The sequence below is a fragment of the Pantherophis guttatus genome, chromosome 2, assembly GCF_059756535.1.
Source record: "Pantherophis guttatus breed Tessera chromosome 2, ASM5975653v1, whole genome shotgun sequence".
In the NCBI taxonomy this organism is placed as follows: domain Eukaryota; kingdom Metazoa; phylum Chordata; class Lepidosauria; order Squamata; family Colubridae; genus Pantherophis; species Pantherophis guttatus.
The window spans coordinates 213,249,722-213,272,178 of NC_142064.1; the positions used below are offsets into that span (position 1 = coordinate 213,249,722).

General features: G+C 35.8%; 1 protein-coding gene across 4 annotated transcripts in view; it reads right to left on the reverse strand.

The window, feature by feature from the left end:
* Positions 1-22,457, reverse strand: part of LOC117678167 (inter-alpha-trypsin inhibitor heavy chain H4-like) — a 31,128-nt gene continuing 8,671 nt past the window's right edge. Inside the window, exons 7-22 of one of the 4 annotated variants that reach the window (XM_034438939.2) lie at positions 21,904-22,020; positions 21,027-21,195; positions 18,353-18,478; positions 17,373-17,554; positions 17,062-17,244; positions 16,449-16,588; positions 15,991-16,136; positions 14,363-14,434; positions 14,191-14,268; positions 12,989-13,012; positions 9,270-9,362; positions 6,681-6,803; positions 5,722-5,893; positions 4,040-4,194; positions 1,004-1,091; positions 1-145 (exon numbers count right to left, since the gene is read on the reverse strand). In XM_034438939.2, the coding sequence (XP_034294830.1) occupies positions 70-145; positions 1,004-1,091; positions 4,040-4,194; positions 5,722-5,893; positions 6,681-6,803; positions 9,270-9,362; positions 12,989-13,012; positions 14,191-14,268; positions 14,363-14,434; positions 15,991-16,136; positions 16,449-16,588; positions 17,062-17,244; positions 17,373-17,554; positions 18,353-18,478; positions 21,027-21,195; positions 21,904-22,020 (1,944 nt within the window). In that variant the 3' untranslated portion in view covers positions 1-69. The remainder of the gene's footprint in view (positions 146-1,003; positions 1,092-4,039; positions 4,195-5,721; positions 5,894-6,680; positions 6,804-9,269; positions 9,363-12,988; positions 13,013-14,190; positions 14,269-14,362; positions 14,435-15,990; positions 16,137-16,448; positions 16,589-17,061; positions 17,245-17,372; positions 17,555-18,352; positions 18,479-21,026; positions 21,196-21,903; positions 22,021-22,457) is intronic. The other 3 variants (XM_034438945.2, XM_034438953.2, XM_034438962.2) reach the window with 3 other exon arrangements.

The following is a 22,457-nucleotide window of genomic DNA, read 5'->3' on the forward strand; positions in this document are numbered from 1 at the left end:
TGATTTTATGCTATTTAATAAAATTATGGACATTAAGTGGTAACAATCTTTTGCTGTTGTGTGTGTTCTTTAAGGATTTATATCCAGTTTCCAGCAGTCAACTTCAGTTTGTCTAGATCCAGTTCTATAGTCCTTCTCACGTATCCTGAAAAACAGAAAAAGAGAAGTGTTAAGTACTAGCATTATTACTGATGAAATCTATATCCAGACATAAACCTTTGGTGGCATTATAGTATTATCTGATTAGCTTATTTGCTTTGGTTATCCTAGTATCAGGTAACCATAGGGGTATCTGAATATTATTCAAGGGTTTCAAATTATATCTGACATACCATGTCTGAGGCGACTTAGCAAGAATGAAATTGGTTAGTTCATTCTGTCACATGAGTGACTCATGTGACTCATGTTATATTCTAACACTTGTGAGAATCCTCAGTAAGTCTTTAAGTAAGCCTTTTCTACAGGTCCACCCCACTTGCATTCTCAAGCCTGTGATAAAAGCCAAGTTCTAAAGAGCCAGATAATTTTTAGTCTAGAGAAAAAGGCAAGGAAAATAACCGAATAACAGAGTTGGAAGAGACTTTGGGGGTCTTCTAGTCCAACCCCCTGCTCAAGTAGGAAACCCTATAACATTAGAGACAAATGGTTGTCCAATCTTGTCTTAAAAACCTCCAGTGATGGAGCACCCACAACTTCTGGTGGCAACCCATTCCACTGTTTAATTATTCTCTCTGTCAGGAAATTTCTCCTTAGTTCTACATTGCTTCTCTCCTTGATTTGTTTCCATCCATTGCTTCTTGTCCTGCCTTCAGGTCCTTTGGAGAATAGGTTGACCCCCTTTTCTCTGTGGCAGCCTGTCAAATATTGCAACATTTCTATCATGTCACCCCTAATACTTCTTTTCATTAAAAAAAGACATAACCAATTCCAGCAACCGTTCTTCATATGTTTTAGCCTTCAGTAAAAATAGTTTATCAAGTAAGTGCTTTTTGGTTTCTCTCACCTGAAGGCTACATTGCGCTGTCCCTGTACAAAAATGTCTCTTACTTGAGTAGAAGGTCTTTCAAAACGTGTATTAGAGAAAAACTGACCTGGAAACACAAATAGACATAAACCCACAATTATAATTTTTAATGTAATAGCCTAGACATCCTAGAGGCAGATTACATGCTACTTAAATCTATCATAGTTGAAATCTATGAAATATTTTCCTATTGCTTTCCTTCACATAGTTATAATCAATGAATCATTCAGCAATTTAACTGCATCTTTTGGGATTATATTTGGACCACAGCAATCAAAAGCTACAACCTAAAGTTCAGACCACTTTCATTGTGCTTTTTCAAATAACTCTTACACTTATCAGTTATGAACATTTCTGGAATTTTGATGCACTATTGTGTTACTAGTTAATTGTGAAAATACTTTTCCATTCAGAAATCTTCATCCATTGCTAGAGATGTATATTATTCTCCAAGGCTGATAATAATAATAATAATAATAATAATAATAATAATAATAATAATAATAATAATAATAATAATAAAAATTTTATTGGTATTACTGTACCAGAGTCGAAGAAAAAGAACTAGAAAAAAATCACAAAATATCACGACCTGGCCATTGAAACTACACAGCTATGGATGAAACATATAACAGTGATACCCATTGTCATCGGGGCACTTGGTATCATGTCTAAGAATTTTACAACACATATCAAGAAATTGCAGCTTCCTGCAATAACACCAGCGGAACTGCAAAAAACTGTGCTACTCGGAACATCGTATATTTTAAGGAGATACTTGGTTGATACCTAGGATGCTGACAGCAACCCGTATCAACCATCACCAGTCAATGGTATTTGTGATATGTTTTTAAATGATCGTTTGACTGAGTTTTATGTTTAATGAACAAAAGAGATAATAATAATAATAACCTTTATTGTCATTGTACATATATACAACGAAATTGATTTAGCCTCTACTGGTGCAATCCATATCAAAAACACAAGACAACATGAATAATATAGAAAATGGTCCTTATACAAGTAATTAGAGAGAAACCAGTCATATGTTTCTATAAATCAGTGCAGGGAACAGATTTGGCTTTATCCTCCACGACACAACTCTCACATTTAAATGAGACAGTCTAGCAAGTAGCTTGCAATCAAGTCCTTTCGCTTCGGTGCTGGTACTTAATTGCAGTTTGGGGTAGAACCCCAACTTCTATTTGAGATGTGAATTCAGATCTTGATATGAAAATGCAAATCTCTCATTAATTCAGAGACATGCATGGGATGAGCAAATGGCAAAAGCAGTATTGCACTATCGCAATGCAGACTCCACAGCATATATGTATGTGTGGTATCACATGCATATATGTTATGAATCATGATAACATGATACTGCTTTCACCATTTTGATAAAGCCTTCAATACATATGCTTGGACTGTGATTGGAAATCAATAAATGGCTTTAATTTTCTCATTTAAAAAAAAATTGGAAGGCTGCTAGTTCCTTATTACAGAATAAACCTTGCCAAATTTTTCATAAGAAAAAAAATTGTCGTAATTTCTGTTATAGGCAACAAGCATGTTTATTTACTTTATTCCAAATTTAAGAGGAATTATGTATTTCCTTCCTCTTCCATTTATTGATTGCTTGCCAATTTGAATAAAAATAACAAAAATTATTGATATTTTTCCAGGCAAGAAACATGGAATAATTCAAGTGCCAAGAGCAGGGAGAATGATTAATTACAAGCAGTACAAGACATGTTTGTTCTCTGCTCAGTTGGGACCAAACTCACAGAGGGCACCAAAGGAAGGAGTAAATGATTGAAGAGCATAAAACAATTGCAGAAGAACCTGAACATCCACAGAGTTCAACAAGTATGTTGTATTTTATCCTCCAGACTCCAACACACACCATTTTGTAAACCTGGGAGGCAATTTCCAATAGGCACTAGGATTGGCTCTGATTTATTACATCAATATCTTTGTTACAAAAGACTGTTGATCAGGAAGCCTTGATTTAAATAAACAATGTAAATAGAGACAGAGTTGCAAAACCATCAGATATATTTCTTCACATGAGAAATGAAAAAGGAAATGATTCAATCCCCTTTTTCCTCACCCCAAAGAAATATATGCTTCTATAGACACAATCTTGGTACACGTCTAACTCAGGGATGGGCTTCAAAAATTTTAGCAAGGGGTTCTCTGCTCGGTTGCTAGGTAGGCATGGCCATGGTGGGTGTGGCCTAGTCGGCCTCCTGCACCACAGGGGGGGGACTTTTGCCCTCCCCGGGCTCCAGAGGCTTTTCTTGAGCCTCCAGGAGGGCACAAACGGCCTCCCCAGGCTCCGGAGGCCCTCTGTAGGCTGGAAATGGGCCTGTTTCGGGCCTTCTTGAACTTCCGGTAGGCCTGTTTTTCACCCTCCCTGAGCCTCTGCATGCACCCTGCACTTACCTGTGGGGACTCCTGGGAGGGGAGGAGTGGGTGGGGTGGGGTGGGGTGGGGCCAGCCAGGAGTAGGATTTGGGAATTCTCCAAACTGCACAGAATCTTAGCTAGAGGTTCTCCCAAACCCCAGCAGCCCACACCTGGTCTGACTTCACTAGAAAGGGGTTTGGAGAGATTTCATACTGACTCCACTCTGATATGAATATCTCTCAGACTTATCAAAGGCCATTTCCATATGATTAATTTCCACTCTCCCAATCCTCAGTTTAGAAGGTGATTATATTTTTTGCTACTGACTTGGAATGCTGAGAACAAGGTATGAAGCTCACCAGCACCCAAAAGCAGTTCCCTATTGCTGAGAAGAAAACCATAAGGCTATCTATGTTCGTGAAATCACTAGGAGTCAAATTTGATTCAAGGGCAAATTTATCTTTCTCATGTTAATGTACCTCAAAGGATTATCGCAAAGACTAGCAAGATAACATGGATAAAGTGCTTTGTGGATACTATATATTGAAAAGCCAAATTTAATTCCAAATTGTATTACCATAGTCTGCAGCAGTAGTTAAATACATACCGAAAAGTCCATTAACTTGATTAGAAAAAGAATTGTTATTCTCAAAGTACAATCCAAGCCAACCAAATGGAGGAGGTACATAGAAAAATTTGGTTACAATGTTGTCTGGTCCTGACAGAAATAGACTTTCTTCACTTGTCAGTGTAATGTTTATCCTAAGAGGAAACAAATTATTATTTTCTAATATTCCTTTGACAACTTGTCATGCTGATATGGTAATTTATTATCACTCGAATTACTTTATTGACAAACACAATTTTAATAAATCAAATTTAAATGAATATTTTCACATTTTTTATTATTATATATCCCTTATGTATGTACCTGAAGTAATTTATATAGAATGTTTCAGCACAATGGCCTTACAGAAAATAGAAAATGCCTATTCAAGCAACACCTCAAAGGTAGTTTTTAACTGCTGATCCTCCACTGATGGAAGGCTAGTACATCTAGTCATCTAGTACAACAGAAAGGGAGTGATTTGTTTTTTAAATTTCTTCTTTGTTTTCAAACCTACATCTCATGCTTTTATTAAGGGGTCTTTAATTACTTTATCTAGATTTATGGCTGTAGGGAGAAGCCAAATGCTGAACTGTTTTCCCCATATGTTTGGTGGATATTTGCCATTGGATTTAAATCAAATAACTATCCATCAGCCCTTTTCTTTAAAAAAAAAAAAAGAGCAATCAATAATGACACTATAGAAGTCAACATGAAATAATTACATAGGTAAAGCTGACTTAGAAACAATGAAAGAGACATCAGAGTTGTATATGATTTGCCTTTATCAATTTGGAACTGTTTCCAGATACCAGTTTAGGATTTCCATTGTCTCCTTCTGATTAATTTCATGTGGGTATCAAAAGCCATTCACACAAATTTAAATCTAGAAGAACCACAGATGGAAGATGATAGAGCAGTAAATTCCAAGTACAGCCTTCTGGATATATAGTAGACTTAACCAGGATGTTGTATTAACACTGACAGTATGATCACAATCTTTGAAAGCTGATAATATATCAGAAGGATTAATACTATTGCTGTATTTCTGTCTCTTTCATGACCATACATCAAATTACCAAAGACAGTTTCAGTCCCTACTAAGAGCAAAAATCAAATTGTAAAGAAACTGATAATTAAAATACTACTAAATGAGCAACCTAAGGCTTTCCCGTATCAGTTTAACAACCAAAAAATCAGATACGGAATAATTTTTTTCCATATTAATTTGGTTTTATCTAAGTAAATTACAACCACCACCTCTTTCTAAGGAAAAAGGGACTAAAGGGTGCAACTTGGAAGTGTTAATCAGATTGGCTTTCAAACTGACTCCAGCCAGTATGGACACCATCTAAACAATGGACCTCAAATCTCCAAATAATTTATCTATATTCTCAAACTGTAAAAGCTCAAATATATCAATAACAAACTGACTAAATGCAGTACTGGCTACATTAATATTTAACTCTATCTTAATGAAGATGTGCAAATTAGATGTGAGAAAACCCAAATCAATATTATTAACATTGCAGCCTGATAGGCAAGGATTTTCATTTTATGTACGCTGTCTCTGGGAATAAGAAAGAACACCTTTCAGTCTGACAGATTATGCAAAAAGAGACTGTTTTAGGGATTGGAGAGCTCTATTATCTATAAAAGAAAAGTAAAAATAGCAAATTTACCCTTCAATTGTTAAAGAGTCTCTGTCATTCCACACAAAAGAGTGACTGGAGCCATTATTTTTCAGTGTAATTTTTTCTGTTGTCACCTTTATTTCCAGGTTAAGCCTCGAATAAATTATTTCAAACTCTGTAAAATGGTTGTTTTCACCAAGCTTGCCAGTCACTTGGATCCCTGGAAGTATGTAAAGGAACATTCAGGAAACATATTAGTGTTTGCCTAACATTCATTAGTACAGAAATAATTTCCATATAAACACAATGAGTAAAAACATCTGAATCTCACAAGATTGCTCTTTACTTAATCTGATTGCCAATTCAGTTGGCTGCAGTGCACTACCCTGCTCTATTTATTTAGACTCAAAGCTAAAATGAGTTTAGCCCATTTAGGATTTAAATGGGAGGCTGCCACAAAACCCCAAGATTACTGGCTAGACATAGAAGCTTTCTACATCTACATCTATTTCTAGTATATCTACATCTATCTCCTGGAAGAATATATGAGAACATGTCCATGAATTTCATCAGCACTCAAGCTTAATTTGAAGATGGCTTCGTTACACTACACAAATAATTACAACATCTGTTTTTGTCCAGATAGCCAACCTTTCAGTCAAGCAATCCATCATGCCAATGCTGCTAAATATTTTTTACATCTGCATAGCAGATATAAGACAAGACAATCAATAAAGAGTTGATAGAAATCCCCAACATTTAAAATAAATATTACAAATAACCAGTGAATTTGGGAACTAAGAAAAGTCAGCACACCCTCACATGCATATTTGAATCTGCAACATGTTACAGTGCATTTGTCTGAAATGAGATGAAAAGTACAGTCAACAAAAACAAGGATCAGAAAAAAAGAATAGTTGGGGTTTTTTTTAGGCTGTCATAAGGAAAACATCCCCATAGAACTTTGAATATTCAGAGCTACACAATTTTTTATGGAAATCACATACCTTTCTCTGGATCAGATAACAGATTTAAGGATGTTCGTGGCTGTCCGTTAATAGATAAACAAACTAATTTTTTTTCATTAGGTGGTTGAAAAAGGAAATGGATATTTGAAGTCCTAGGAAGAACTGGAAAGAAAAGTAATTATTAGTATGTATTTTATACTGACTCATGGAATCGTCCAAGATCCCTAATATCTTAGCTTAGTTTTATGGCTGATGAAATTCAGGTAATTATAATTAGTGTGAACAGAAGGCTGCAAAAGTTTACAAAATGTTAATTAATAGAACTGACAAATTCTTCATGGGGATTTTTTGTTTGAACAAATTTCTAAGCACAGCACCTTGAAAGCAATCTCACAAGTTTTTACTCAATAACAAAGTAAAATAAGGAGCTGGCATGGTCCACTTAGGCTACAGTAGCCATATGACCTTTATTTCAGAAAGCTGTCCTTTAGATTTATACAATTTAATGGTTTATTTCTTGACCTGGCTCTTGCATATTCCTTTGTAAATCATATAAATAAAAACAGTTTTAAATCCTTATGAACCTCTTTCAGATTTGCTCCCTTTTCAGGTTTGCCCTGTTTTCTGATCAAGGAAATATGATAATTGTAACTTAAACCCATGTTGCACTTATGGAGTGAAAACATATGAAGAAGTAAATTGCAGCTTCAATTGTTTTCCCTCTGATGTTTTGCTGCAATAGATTAAATATACCATTTGAGGTGCTTTAAAAGGACATTCAGAATCACCTTATTGGTGAGAGGGATGGCATATAAATTTAATAAATAATAATAATAATAATAATAATAATAATAATAATAATAATAATAATAATATGGTTTTTCCACTCTAATATTATTCTTATAATAATAGTGTCTATCTTCTTTCAGATTAACGAAGTCCAGATTCCTTGCTTGTTTCACCACCACCACCACCACCACCACCACCACCACCAACACCACCAACACCACCACCATACAGAATGGAGAGATTACTTAAACAGAAGGGAAAGGGTGGAAAAATAAGATCTCTTTATACAATCTCTCCTGTGCCTGACCTCTTTTCTTGTACTTCACCAGCCACCTCCCCTCACAGAATGAGGAGATTAGAGAAGAAGAGATTTCAAAAGAGTAAGCAACACACAATGGGGAATACAGTGGCTATTTGCATGATGTGCTTGGGGCTGCTGGCTTCCCCATTCTGTGCCTATTTATTCTTTTGTAATCCCTTCCTCTTTAATGAATGTTGATACAAGCAATGTTTTCCTTCTTGCTAATTATCCCAGCATTGGGGTTCTTTTGTAATCCCTTCCTCTCTAATGAATGTAAATACAAACATTGTTTCCTTTCTTGCTAATTATCCCAGTATTGGGGTGATCATTCCAAAGGGGAGGGAACTGCCTGGGAGGCAAACAAAAGCCAAAGGTGTGAAGGTGATTAGTTTTGTCAATTACAGGCAGCAGCTGCCATCCAGCACCATCCAGCACCAAGGTGGGCATTCCAAAGAGAGAGGGAGTAGGGAAAAGGAAAGCACAGTTGTAGTTCTCATCCAGTAAATATTTTACTTAACGGCAGAGCTGTCTGCCCCAACTGTGGTCAAATGAGGACTACTTATAGTTACTGTTTAATTTTACACATACTACTTGGGAAAGGCAATTTATTAGCTTGATTTAATGCCAAGGAGCTCTTAAACCAGCATTTCTCAGACTCAGGAACTTTAAGATGTGTTGACCAACTCCATGCTGGATGGAGAACTCTGGGAATTGAAGTCCACGCATCTTAAAGTTTCAGAAATTGAGAAACTATGAGTCAAGATTCAGAGGTAGTGGATATTGCAAGCTATTTCTAAATTGGCAGTCGAGTTCAGACTTTTGAGTATCACTAATGCTAAACTGGTTTTGTTCTGCTTCTTTTTCCTTTCAACTTCCCAGACAATTTTATATTAGTTCAATTATTATTTATGTAATACCATTCTACCGCATAGCTCCCAGCAACCAGTAAGATCCCATAGAGTTGGTCTCTTCTGGGTCCCCTGAGGTAAACAATACCGGCTGGCAGGCCTGCGGGGGAGGGCCTTCTCTGTGGCTGCCCCAGCTCTCTGGAACCAGTTACCTCCTGAGATCTGGACCATCCCCACCCTATTGGCCTTCCAAAAAGCGGTGAAGACCTGGCTTTTCCGGCAGGCCTGGGGCCGTTGATCTCACTGTTGCGATCTGGCGAGATCCGGCCATGAATGGTGTGAATGGGTTTTAATTGTTTTTAATGTTTTAATTTTTAATGTTTTTATATATGGTTTTTAAATGCATTGTAAGCCGCCTTGAGTCTTTGAAAAAAGATGGCATACAAGTTTAACAAATAAATAAATAAATAAATTCTTTCAAAATTTTTATGCTAGCATGTCTATTTAATTTATAAAATGACTGAATGTACAGTATATTAAAAGGTTGATCAAAATTTTGTAATTTGCCTTAATAAGAATACAAAGCATGTTTGAACTGGTCAAAAGTCTCTATCTGCATAGTAGAACCGTTGATACCTATTGATAATGTATCAATCTATTTTTGCATATGGGCAATCCACTGACACTGACCATGAGTTCCTGACTTTGAGTCTGTGCTGAAATGTACTTTCTTTCTTGACTTCTGTGTTGGCTTCCTTGCATAGCTCCCTGAGATAGGACGACCTGCAGAAGTGTACGTGTTAGTGAAGCTCACTAGTTTTTCTCTTTTACTTTGATCTGATATACAGAATCTGATATATATCATAGCATTTCATTATCGAAAACAAAAATTATATTTTTTCTTACCCAAACCTAATCTCAAGATAAGAAGATAAATTAAGAATCCTCTTCACCTACCACAAATACATTTACACACAGAGAGATACACACAAACACAGATATAATATAATATAATATTAATAAGTGTGTGTTTCCCACAAATTTGCATGGATACACATAGAAACAAAGTACTAAAATCAAATTAAGGCTTGGTAATCCTTGCTTACTGACTTCCTTGTTCAGCAACCATGGGAAGTTACAGTGGTGCTGAAAAAATAATATTACAAACAATCCCCACATTAAAAACGTTCGAAGCGTGAAAGTGAAAGTTAACTTCATTAAAGCTGTTAACACCCAGCATTGTTCAAGGTGGTTGGATAAAAAAAATGGCTGGCTTTTCTGAAAGTGATGAAGGCTCACTATTACAAACATCAGTAAATACACAAATACTGATTGTGGATCTCTTTAAAGAAATTTTAGAATCATTTACCTCCGTGTTAGTGGAAAGAATGGAAGGGTTTTTCAAGAAGGATTTTACTCAAGTTTGAAACAAAGATACAAGTGAAGATACTGTATCGGTATTTCAGTTGCCAAATAATAGTGAGTTGCTGAATGAAGAGGTGGAAGAAACAATCCAGTTTAATGTGCCTTTGGAAAATGGAATGGATGTTTTTCAAATTAAGAAGGAAAGGCTGAAAGGTTTGAAGGAGCATAACCAGGAAATATTGAGAGAGATTTTTCCAGAGACTTTGATACAGTCAACTGGAAAATTGTCAGGAGGCGTTGGGATCTCTAATATAAGAAGGAGGACTCAAAGTGGAATTTTACAACTTTTTTTTACAAAAATGGACTTTCAATCGCAGTTAAAGAGGTGTGTTTACTGAAAGGAACTACTTTGCGAAGAGAACAATATTGTAAGGTACAGCAACTTCAGTTGAAAATTCAAGAATTTATAAAAAGAAAAGAAGGCGGAGGAATAAGACTGAAGAAGAAGGTTCACAAAAAAGTCAGGAAAAAATGGATATGGAAAAATTACAATCCTTTTGCTTGGGGAGGATAATAATAGTGAAAATGAATGACTATATCTGTATTTAGGGATATGATTTGTTTTGAAAAGTTATATTATAGTGAAAATGAATGATTTACTTATATTTAGGGACATGATTTGTCTTGAAAAGTTATATTAAGTAATGTTATGTTTGAATTGTTATGGGCCACTGACCAAACTTTCACTTTTGTCTTGAAGTATATTAATACTAAAGTTATATTTCAAGGAATGCTTTGTTGAAGAATTTATATAAGCTTATGGGTTAAAAAAAAGAAAGAAAAATATTGGGGACGTAAAAGTTATGGACAGTGCAGATTATTTAATATAAGTTTATGGGTTAGAAGAAGGATACTTAAACTTTTATACTTTGTTTTAAATTACATTAATACTATATTAAAGAATGTTTTGTTGAAGAATAAATATAAACTTGTGGGTTATAAAGAAAATATAAGTGGTGCAAGGGTTGAGGGAAGGTTTTTACAATATTTTTTATAGATATTAAATAGTAAAGATGTTATTTGATTATACGCAGTGGATTTATTGTAGAGAATAAGATGAATAGGTTTATGCAAAGCTATTAAGTAAGGAATGTTTCCAGGAAGAATCAATATAAGTTTATGGGGTAAAAAGTAAAAATAATGTTTTTACAATATATTTTATTTGAGATTGGTTAAAATATTTTGTTAATGTGTTAATATATGTAAGGGTTGGAGATGTGATGGTTAATTGTAATTGGGCTCTGATTGTGTAATGCTGGAAGAAAGAAGACTTGCTTATTATTGAAGAACGGACAAGAACGAAGTTGGATTGATTACTTTCAAGCAATAATTGGTTTAAATAGTTATATTCAGATATGAACAAGGGGAGTTAAAGTGCAAAAGGAAGATAAATCTATAGATAGTTAGCTTATGTTTTTTTTTTTATATGTTTGTTAAATGCTATACCCTGTATTTGCTCTGGGAAGTCCGGGGAGGGGACGGTTGGGGCAGGAGGAGGGAGGAGGGAAGGGAAAATATGTGTAAATTTTTTAAAAACTTTTCAATAAAAAAACAAAACAAAAAAAAATGTTCGCAGCATCCCTCAGTCATAGGATCACTATTATAGTCAGTATGTGTTGTCCTGTGCCTCATCTGTGTTTTTTCCTTCCTTGCAGAATAGAGAGATTGGAGAGGATGGAATTGTAAGAGAGTAATCAGGCACACAATGGGGAATACACAATGAAAGCAATGCGTACTTCGCTAAATTCCCCATTGTGTGCCTGCTTACTCTCTTGTAAAGATAGTCCTTGACTTATTATCATAATTAAACTCACATTTTTGGTCATTAAGTTATGATGGTGTTGAGAAGGTCACCAGATGACCACTCCCAATTTACAGCAGTTGCTAAGCAAATGCTGCAGTTGTAAAGCAAATTCTATGTTTGTTAAGCGAACTCATAGTTTAGTATAGGGCGTATTTTTGTTGGAAACTGAAAGTAAATACCAGTTTCTGGCAAAAACATCATAAATCGTAATCACATGACCGCTGGGTACTGCAAACAGTTGTAAAGGTAGGCCAGTTGCCAAGCACCCAAAATTCAGTCACTTGACCAAGGAGGGTCAGCCATCATAACTTTGAATATGGCCCATATTCAAAGGGACTTAAGACCCATATTATATGGGTCATAAGTCCCTTTGGGGGGCTTCATCCTAACTTTGAACAGTAGCTATGTGAATTGTTGTGAGTCAAAGGCTAGCTGTAATCCCTTCTACTCCGATATCCCTGCTCTGAGGGGGATGAGGAACAGATCAAGCATAGGAGAGATTGCCTAGAGAAGTTGCAGGGCAGGAAAGGATCCCAAGAAAACAAGCAGGCATACAATGTGGAATACATTGGATTGTTTTCATAGCATGCTCATAACTCACAGGCCTGAGAGATACTGCATTTATTTTGATATGTATTCCCCATTGAATGCCTACTTACTCCCTTGTATTCCCTTCATTTCCAATGAGTTAAATACAAATATTTATTGCCATCTTGCTAATTATCCTAGTACCCAACTGGGGTGAGATTCCAAAGGGCAGGAGAGTGGAGAAAAGGAAAGCATAGTCACAGGGACATTATTTTACACTTGGCAACCAGTTGTGTGTAGGAATCCAGAACAGAATCAAAGGCAGAGTGGTATCAGGCTGTGTCAATGCTTCTCCAGCCAGGCTGCAAGACATTCAGATTACCATCAGATGGCAGAAACGATTTAGTGTTTTCTGAACCCCTTTTCTGCCACCTAGAGATCAAACTGATTATCATCTATTGAGACTGACTGTTTATTCACTGCCAGGTCCTTTCTGTTCTAGCATAAGATTTCATGCCACCCAAAGCAAATGCTTAGGCTCTTCTCAAGTTGCATACTGGGCCTGCATCAGACAACAACTAGATTTTTGTTAATGATTGGGGACACTCCAATTGAATTAAGGCACTCTTGAGACTATTTAGGAACTATTTACCTGTTAACAAAGAAATACTGTAGTCTATGGAATACACAGATTGGCCATGTCGAAGGCAGTCACAGTTATTCAAAGTTGTTTCAGAAGACAGGACAAAAAACAATGGAGGTGGATTAGGTTAGTTTAAATCAGATTTAACCCCAAGTGACTTGGAGTCAGAGTTTCTCAAGCACTTCTATTTTGCATAAAAATTTTGGAGGTGAGGTGAGCGGCCGGGAAGCCAGGCAAGTAGCTGGGCGAGGTGAGGCCCCCCTCAATGTTAGTGATGTTGAGTTGGCCATGCCCACCCAATCACATGACCACTCAGCCACACCTACTCAGCCGTCATTGGGGCAGAGAACCAGTTGTTAAATTATTTGAATCCTACCACTGAATAAGTTCCAGTTAGGATGATTTATTGCTCATGCCTATACACAAGATTCTAGTTAACTAGTGATCAGCACTAAATTAGTCCTAGGTAAGAGTTAATGGAATTCAGGGGGGGGGAGACTTGATTCTTTTGTGAGAACATAATAATTCCAGACTGATTCCTCTCTTGAATCCACCCCCTAGGCTCTGCCTCTTCTTTGCCTACATCAGGAGACTAGAATATCCTTCACAAGCCTTCCATTGGTAGTATGGTCATATATCAGAAGTATTGTCTAAACAATGATTATAGGACAGAAGTAAGGGAGGAAAATGAAATTATGTTTGGATGTTGTAAAAACTGGAACAATTATTTATTTATTAAATTTATATGTTGCCCTTCTTGCCAATCAGGTTTCCAAATGGAAGTCTATATCTTTATCTATATCTATACTTATATCTATATCTATATCTATATCTATATCTATATCTATCTATATCATCTATATCTATACCTATACCTACAGCATAATATACATTACCAACACATGAGCATTTGTAACCTATAAAAATAATATTTATAGAATACTTTCGTATCACCATTGTTTTGTTTGTTACGAAAAAGTAACTTGTGTTGAAAAACCAAAGCTTTGCATTTTATTTTGGATATTTCAAAACATACATTAAGAAAAGGGTAGGTTTCTTACTGGAATAACTTTTTGGACTTTATTACAGATCAGAGAGGATGACACGGACAGCCCACTTCTCAATGGGAAGTGGGCACCCTACAGGCAATAGGGTGATCAAACTAACAGATTGTTCAGTAATCTTTGTTAGATTTTTAGATGATAAAATACCTGGGAAAGCAGCTGAACGCACCACAGATTCATCAGGAGCACTAAGCCTGGCACTTGTAAGAAAATGCCCTGGCATACCTATGAAAGAATTCTGAAGTTAGGTAGGTTTTATTATGGGAAAAAAATGTCAGAAATAAATACTGGCACTATATTTCTAGAATATAAAACATACCGTGGGATTGCTGTCTAAGCAAAAGTGGACTTCCAGCAAATCCTGGGAAATTTTCCTGGAAACCCTCATTATCTGGGCAAAGAAACAATGACAGAAATAATATCAACTTTACTAAAAAGGGGCTTCCATCATTTTCTAGATTCTCAACTCTCAAAACTGTCCCCTTGGGCTAGGAAAGAGAATGTGCTCACCCATCTCTGAGATTATTTAAATTGAAAGATTACAAGTGTTTTGAAGTAGACCTGACAGAAGTTAGATCCTCCTGCTTTAATGGGAAACTCGTTATTATTCAAATTATTTATTTATTTATTTTGTATCCCGTTTTATACAAATAATTCAAGCTGGTGAACATATCCAACACACTTTCCTCCTCCTATTTTTCCCACAGCAACAATCCTGTGAGGCAGGTTGGCTGAGAGAAAATGATTGGCCCAACTTCACCTAGCTGGCTTTCATTGGCTAAAGTGGGACTTGAACTCACATTCTCCTGCTTTCTAGCCTTGTGCCTTAATTACCAGAACAAACTGAATCTCATCATTTTACTAGTTCACCAAATCATTTGCAATCTAATTCAGAATTCTGAATCACCAAATTCCATCAAGAGACTCCATAACACTAAGAGCTACAATCACAATCACAACATATAATCTGTTCCTGTATTATTTATAGAACATAACCTAAGAATTTAGGAATAACTATAGTAGCAAGACATGCAATGAAAATAACAAAGCTTTAAGTTATAATCTTTTGGTTTCCATTGTATTTATTAGTCCTATTTTATAAAAAAAAATAATACAATATACTTAGTTTAAAAAGAGAATGGATAGAACACAGTTCAGTTTAATACTGAAATAATCTAATATGTGAATCAATATTAAGGGAAAAATATATTTATCTCTACATGCTTACAGTATGCTTTTAGAAAATCTAAAGAAAATGCAATTTATATATACTAAAACTGTAGTATAGAAAATAGCTTGATATATTACTGATTATATTATTGAGTAAAGAAGGAATAGGATTAGGTTTTTTTAAAAAAATGTTGCTAAAATCCTCAAAGAAAATAAAAATAATGCTAGAAAATCTCAATCCTGTTTCATGGTAATCAATTAACACTTGAAATATATATACTGTATTCAGAGTGAACATCAATGATACCAGGGGTGAATTCTACTTACCTTTACTACTGGTTCGCAGCCGGGCCGAGCACATGCGCGAGCCAAGCAAGTGCGCATGCTCTTCTGTGCAAGCACAGAAGCTTCTGTGCATGTGCAGAAGCATTTTGATGATGTCGGGGTTGGTGGGCAGAGCCTCCCACCGGTTTTACTACCGGTTCTATAGAACCATTGTGAACCGGGGGCAACCCACCACTGAATGATACCATACCTATGCTCTCTCATGCCATATTGCTATTCACACATATGATTATTGCTTTTTGTAATCACACACATGATTATTGTTTTTATTTCAGAATCGTAAATTCATCCTGGCAGCACTTACAGATATCCTCAGAAATATTGTCCCAGTCATTCTTCCAGCAGCTGATTGAAATTCAGAAGACAATGGAATGGCCAGCAATCTATTAGAATGCTTATACTGTACATAGAAATAAATATGTGGGTTTTTACCTTGTTCTGTTGGCTTGTTAGCCACCTCTTCAGCTTCTGGCTTAGTGACCACCATGGAAGTCATGGGTGTTACAAAGCTGTACTTCAGAGAGAGGTTCAATGCTTGGTTTTCCAGGTTTTTTTTCTCTGCTCCTTCCGCCAAAACGCTAAAACACAGAGCATAATTTCCACTGGTTCTATATGTGATTCAGGAATTTTTAAATATAAAATTAACATGCTTCAGAAGTTTTAAGATGTAGTTTGGAATTTTCATATTCTTTCACTGACACACAAAGTGAAACCAACTGAAGGACAGAATAGACTAGGAATGAACCAAGAATGAACAGCAGAACCAAAGAAAAACATTGTGGCTTTGTGAACTCAAGCTACTATATTCAATATTCTCAATAATATTGAGAAGAAAGTATTTCCTTCAAATTACCGTCCCCCCCCCCAAATATGCAAAGATAGCCACTTACAACTTTTCTAATTGCTGTTGAATGGTTAAATAGGCCCATAATTTTTCAATGAAATTTCCAAATATGTATTCCTGGTGTTCAAAAACTTGTGCTTTCTCTGTGACATTAGCATTTTCTTTCAGGGTCAAATTGCTTCCATGCTGAAAAATGAGAGAAGGGATCAGGGTGAGTTTTTGATATAATAATCAAGTTCTATTCTGCAGAACATATTTGAAAAGAGTCCTTTCAGTTTACTACCTTCAAGGAAACAAAGATTATCAACATTAAAATTAAAGCACTCAAAATGGTGAATTGGATGGTCAAAATATTGAATTCATTGGGCACATTTGCACAGCACGATGAAGCAAAATCTGGTTTAACCTGAAAATGATCCTAACAGCTGTTACACTTGTTGAACTACAATCCTTTCATTCATAGTTTAAGATTTCTATATAATCCAATATGTAGGGCAGCAGCTTCACCTGTGTCTTCTGTACACATATATATTCCATTTTGTATTTTTAAAACACTTTGAAAGTAACACATTGTTACTAGTTTGGAAACATAGCTCAGAATTTCATCTGAAACAAAACTCTTGTACCTTTTCAACTAATAGTAGTTACATAGTACTTACCCCCTGAGCTTTTATTTCCAAGGAAAATATATCAATTTCATTGTCAAGTTTTCCAGCCACTACAATTTCAGAACCCTCATAGAGCAACTTAAAGTTATTCTCAGTGACATCCTCTACAGCATTGCCAAGATAATTTATATTAATCTCCTTCAGGATGGGAATAGCCACTTCACTATAAAAGTCCTTAAATGAAGAAAGAGAAAACCAGGGGAAATCAATGCATATTTCAGTCAAGAAAATTAAGATTATTGTTAGCATGCTACTGATGTACATCAAAAGATACTGATAAGCTTTTGAACATCAGTCCTTACCTGGAGCTGAAGGGCTGCATCTGAGTCCTCATATATACGTCGAGCAACTCCCGAATTATCTAAGGCCAACTTCTCCAGAAAACTATAGCTTAAGTCAAATCCAAAGCCAAGGCAGTAGAGGAAATACTTCCCTTGATTGGCTTGATTTATGTTTTTCTTTATTTTCTTAGGGCTTGTTTCACCTGTTATATGGATGGACATGCACAAATATCTGGATTACTTTGTTTTAAATTGTTTATTGTATTTGCTGACTTTTCTACTTTATCAGCATTAGCTGTCTTGAGTGCCATTTTCTGCTGAGAAGACAGGATGTGAACATGGGATGTGTGTACATGGCAGAGTACCTCATGTGTCACTGAACCAAGATAAAGGATTAAGAGAGAATAAAGGGCATGTGAGAATAATAGCATAAGCAATAGAATATGACTGCTACAAAATTCCGAAGTGTTATTATCACATAAACCAAACACAGCAATCCACAATTTCTGTGGATTAGAGATGTGATTTCTGAAATATTTAAGGTTAAAGGATTAACAGAGACAAGAGAGATACATTATGCTTTTCTTACGCTGATCCTCATTGTAAAGATGATGATAGAGTTTGTTTTCCAATATACTTCAAAAGATTTGTATAAATTATCAATAGCAATTTTTTTCTTTCTCTTTTCACCAACCTCAATCCTTTGGTCTTCATATTAACAACATATTCACTCACCTTTCCATACATAAACATACTGTACATGGATATGAATGAATAAAACCACTGAATGAATAAAACCACTGGAAAGAAGTCAGAAGAAACATTTGAGGATATTTGAATTGTAAAGTTCAAGAATTGAAGCAAAGCTAAGGAAGAAAATAATGCTATTTTAAATAAGATATTTTTTTTAAAAAATGATGTCATTCAAAAGTATATACTAAAATAAATAAAATGCAATGAGCAGCAATAAGAACTGGGTAGCTTTTCTGTTCCTAACTTACCAACAGTGGGTTCACCATCTGTCAGCAAAATGATCATTGAAATGCTTTTTTCTGGCAATAACTCCTCTTTGGTGGCTTGATCCAGAGAATTAATGGCTGTCAAAAGAGCTTCATTAATATTTGTTCCTGCAATAAGAAGAATTGTAACAATGAATATGCTAGTAGTGTTGGGATTGTTCTAAAAACATGGAGAGTAAATTTCAAGGCATTCGAAGAAATCTATTTAATCAGATGCAGTTTTAACTATCTTTGCTGATTAAATAAATACAAGTAAATAAAGGCACTTTGACACTATTTCTACTATCCAGTCATTCAAAAGCAAAATTTCCAGACTCCCCTCTTCAATTACAATTGAACCACCCAATCTGTGCGTTCCAGAGAAAAGATTGATGATCTCTCAATTTTGTGAAGTTGATGCTTCATAAATGCTCCTTTTCAATGGCAACACCTACATTACGGCATTGCTTCCCAGCAGAAATCAAATTGATCCCTATTTTTAGCCTTCTGGGAGTTTTTAACAATTGTGGTATTCCAGAGGGTTTGTAGTAAATGTTAGGATGCCAGTGGTGTTATTTATTTTGGTTTCAGGCTGTTATTGAACATCTAAATTTATTGTGGATGTTTTAATTTTATGCTTCTTTTTGTTTGCCTTTAATTGCTTTAACTGCTGAGTCTTAGATTATTTATTCATTTATAAATGACATTTATACATGTCACAAACAAACATGTGATTTGAAGCCAACTAATGTTTCTCAATTGCCACTAGTCTCAAAATATTATGAATGCCTCCAGGCTGCATCAGATGATCAATCAGTCAATGCAAAAACCAGTATCCATATTTTTATGTCAAGTTGTGTTTATTCTTTTCCCCCAGCTCTGAACACCTGTAGAGAAAGAGCTGCAAAAGTGCAAAAATCATAATCTCTTCTGGTGGGTTTTTTTTCTAACATATCTTCAAAGTAATAGCATATTGGTAATATGATACAGCAACTGGGCCTGTTCTAGGAAGAGTCAAAAGTTAGATTCAGAGTCCTGGGAAATGGACAATATCACCCTGCCAACTTTCTGGAGCTTCAGATTCCAAAGGGAAACTTGTTTAACTAAAATTGAAAGTAGCTCAGCTAAGAACAATAAACAGCTGATGAACAGAGATGACAGGGATCTCATTGTTATGGTGCCAATCTGAAAGGAGCACTAAGTCCTTATATGGGATTGTCATAATTTATACCTGTGATGGCAAACGTATGGCATACGTGTCAGAGGTGGAACACAGAGCCATCTTTCTGGGCACGCAAGCTGTCACCCAACTCAACTGCAGCTGCGCATGCGTGCACGCCCCAACTGGTGTTCGGACCTCCAGTGCACATGCGTGCAATTCAGGGAACCCAGCTGGTCTTCGGAGCTCTCCTGCGCATGTGCGCATGTTTGTGCATGCACTATAGAGTACTTCCATGCAGTGCGTGCATGAGTACACGGCATTTGCATGCATGCATTGCAAGCATGAAACCTACATGCATCCACAGATGGTGCAATTGCACACGCAGTGCATGGGGGTGCGTGCAAAATCTGCACCATCTGCCATGAACATGCACAGATAGTGCAGTTGCATGCACAGAGCACGGGGAGGAGCCATGCATTAGCGCAGATAGCACATGCGTGCACAAAGCGCGTACCTGTTCGGCACTTGGTGAGTAAAAGGTTTGCCACCACTGACTTATACAAATAGAAATCTCTGGTTTCAAATCAGGATAATTGCTAAGGCAATAGTAATACCTTTAATTTTCATAATAATAGGTTCATAATAATAACTTCAGCTGCAAAAAACTAACTTTGTTGATCTCTCTCTCTCAAAAAAGATAAAATCAAAGAAAAATCAAATACATGGAGGAATGAGCATTATTATTAATAGTAGTATTATTATAGATCTTTATGTGGAGACCCTGGTGCTCTCTGAGCTTTTGGGGAAAATGAATTTTTGAGCTTTTAAAAAAAATCTCTGAGCTGAGATTTTTATTCAGGGATAGATAGATGACTGACAGACAGACACATAGAGAAATGTCAACTCAAGAGAGCAAATATAACAATAGTAATAGCACTTAGATTTATATACCATCCCATAGTGCTTTACAGCATTCTCTGGGTAGTTTACAATGTCAGCATATATTGGCCCCAACAATCTGGCTCCTCATTTTATCAACCTTGAAAGGATCAAACTCCAGACTGTGGGCAGAGTTAACCTGTCATAGTGCATTTTAATCACTGTGCTACCCGGGCTCCTAATATATCTAATACTCCTGTCTCCAGGTTCCCCTAAAACAGTGTTTCTCAACCTTGGTAGCTTGAAGATGGGTGGACTTCAACTCCCAGAATCCCCCAGCCCGCACTACGGGCTGGGGGATTCTGGGAATTGAAGTCCACCCATCTTCAAGCTACCAAGGTTGAGAAACACTGCCCTAAAACAACAGCCCTCATTGTTATTAATGTAATCTAAAATACCTTGAATGACATTGAATATAAGAAGGAAGAAATAATTATTTGATGTTTTTAACAAAAAAAAAAAAGTCAAGTAATTAAATGAAAAACTGGAATCAAGAAGGTTTGGATATCAGTTCCAGTGAACTCCTGATTAAAGCGCTATTGCAAAGATGGACTTCTACTTAGTCCTCATACTGACCTCCTTGCGCATGAATAGTTTGAACATACTGTTTAGCCGATTCCACATTTTCCTTGCTGGCTTGCAACAAAGTGGGCTTCCACTTTGAACTACTCCTACTAAAGACAATTAAATTAAAATTGTCTTTAGGATTCAGATCTTCCAAAATCTTTTCCAAGGCTTCTTTAGTCTATAACAAAGAGTAAAACAACACACGGTTAAATTCTGTAACCAAAGCTAGCATTTTGACATCTATTATAATAAGTGAAAATATATATAACCTTTGACCTGTGTACACAGAACCTTCATTTTTCCCTTAATATAAATTAGAAAACACAGGAGGATATATCTCATAATTACAATTCTTGCCTTTTATAAAACAAAGGCAGTTGTTAATGGTTTCCAAATAAGATGGAATGTTTAACCAACTTTAAAGGGTAATTATTCCACAGCTCATTTTAAAGCTTTTAGCCAGTTGCTCAATTATTTGTTTGCTAGATTTATATTTCACTTTTCCTCCTCAATCTCAAGTCATTTTACGAGAACTGCTCTGTGAGGTAGGTTAGTTAAGAGAAAATGACTGATCCAAAATGGCTGGTCTATTGAAAGAACAAGCTATCATGTGTACCTTGGTAATAATAATTCACTTAAAAGTAATGATATATACAAAGCCAACAAGGAAATAAATTTAAACAATAGAGGGATGGAAGAAGTCCTGTTTATTCTGACTCAAGCACATCATCGTTCTTTCTTAATTCACAGCTATAAAAGAGAGAGGAGGCTGAGAATATCTGAGGCTGACTTGCTGAAACAAAATAATTTTCATTGGAATTAAACTTGGCATACAACAAAAACTATCAGTAGACTCAAGAAAAGGCTCTGTTTTGGGAGAAATTACCTGCCGAATTTTATTGCCAGCCATAGATCCACTTTTATCTATAACAAAGATGATATTTTTGGGAAATACTGGCATTTCACTGGGTGCAAAATAATGGACAAAATAACCATTCACGATCTGAAATGAACAAAATATGTTATTTTAACATGTTACAGACACATATTTTGATATACTGGAAGATAAAGAAACTAAAATTAGCTATATAGGATACTGGGTCAAAAATACTTTTATATATTTATTTATTTAATTTACATGCTGCCCATCTCATCAATTGGGTGAGTCTGAAATTTTGGTTGAAGAAATTCATTTCTATAAATTGTTTAACTCTCCGAAACATACATTAGTTTACTGCATGAAAAGTACTGAAGTCTGAAACCAAACTTTTAGCCAAGGACTTCTGATTTAACAAAATGTAAATGTATTCCTAACTATAGATACATAAATTCAGTTCAACAAAATATGAAATGACCTTCTGTATGTTTAGTGATAGGCAGTAAAGGTCTTTTGACTGTATCTGTTCTAACTGTGGTTCGGTGTGTGTGTGTCCCCCGCCC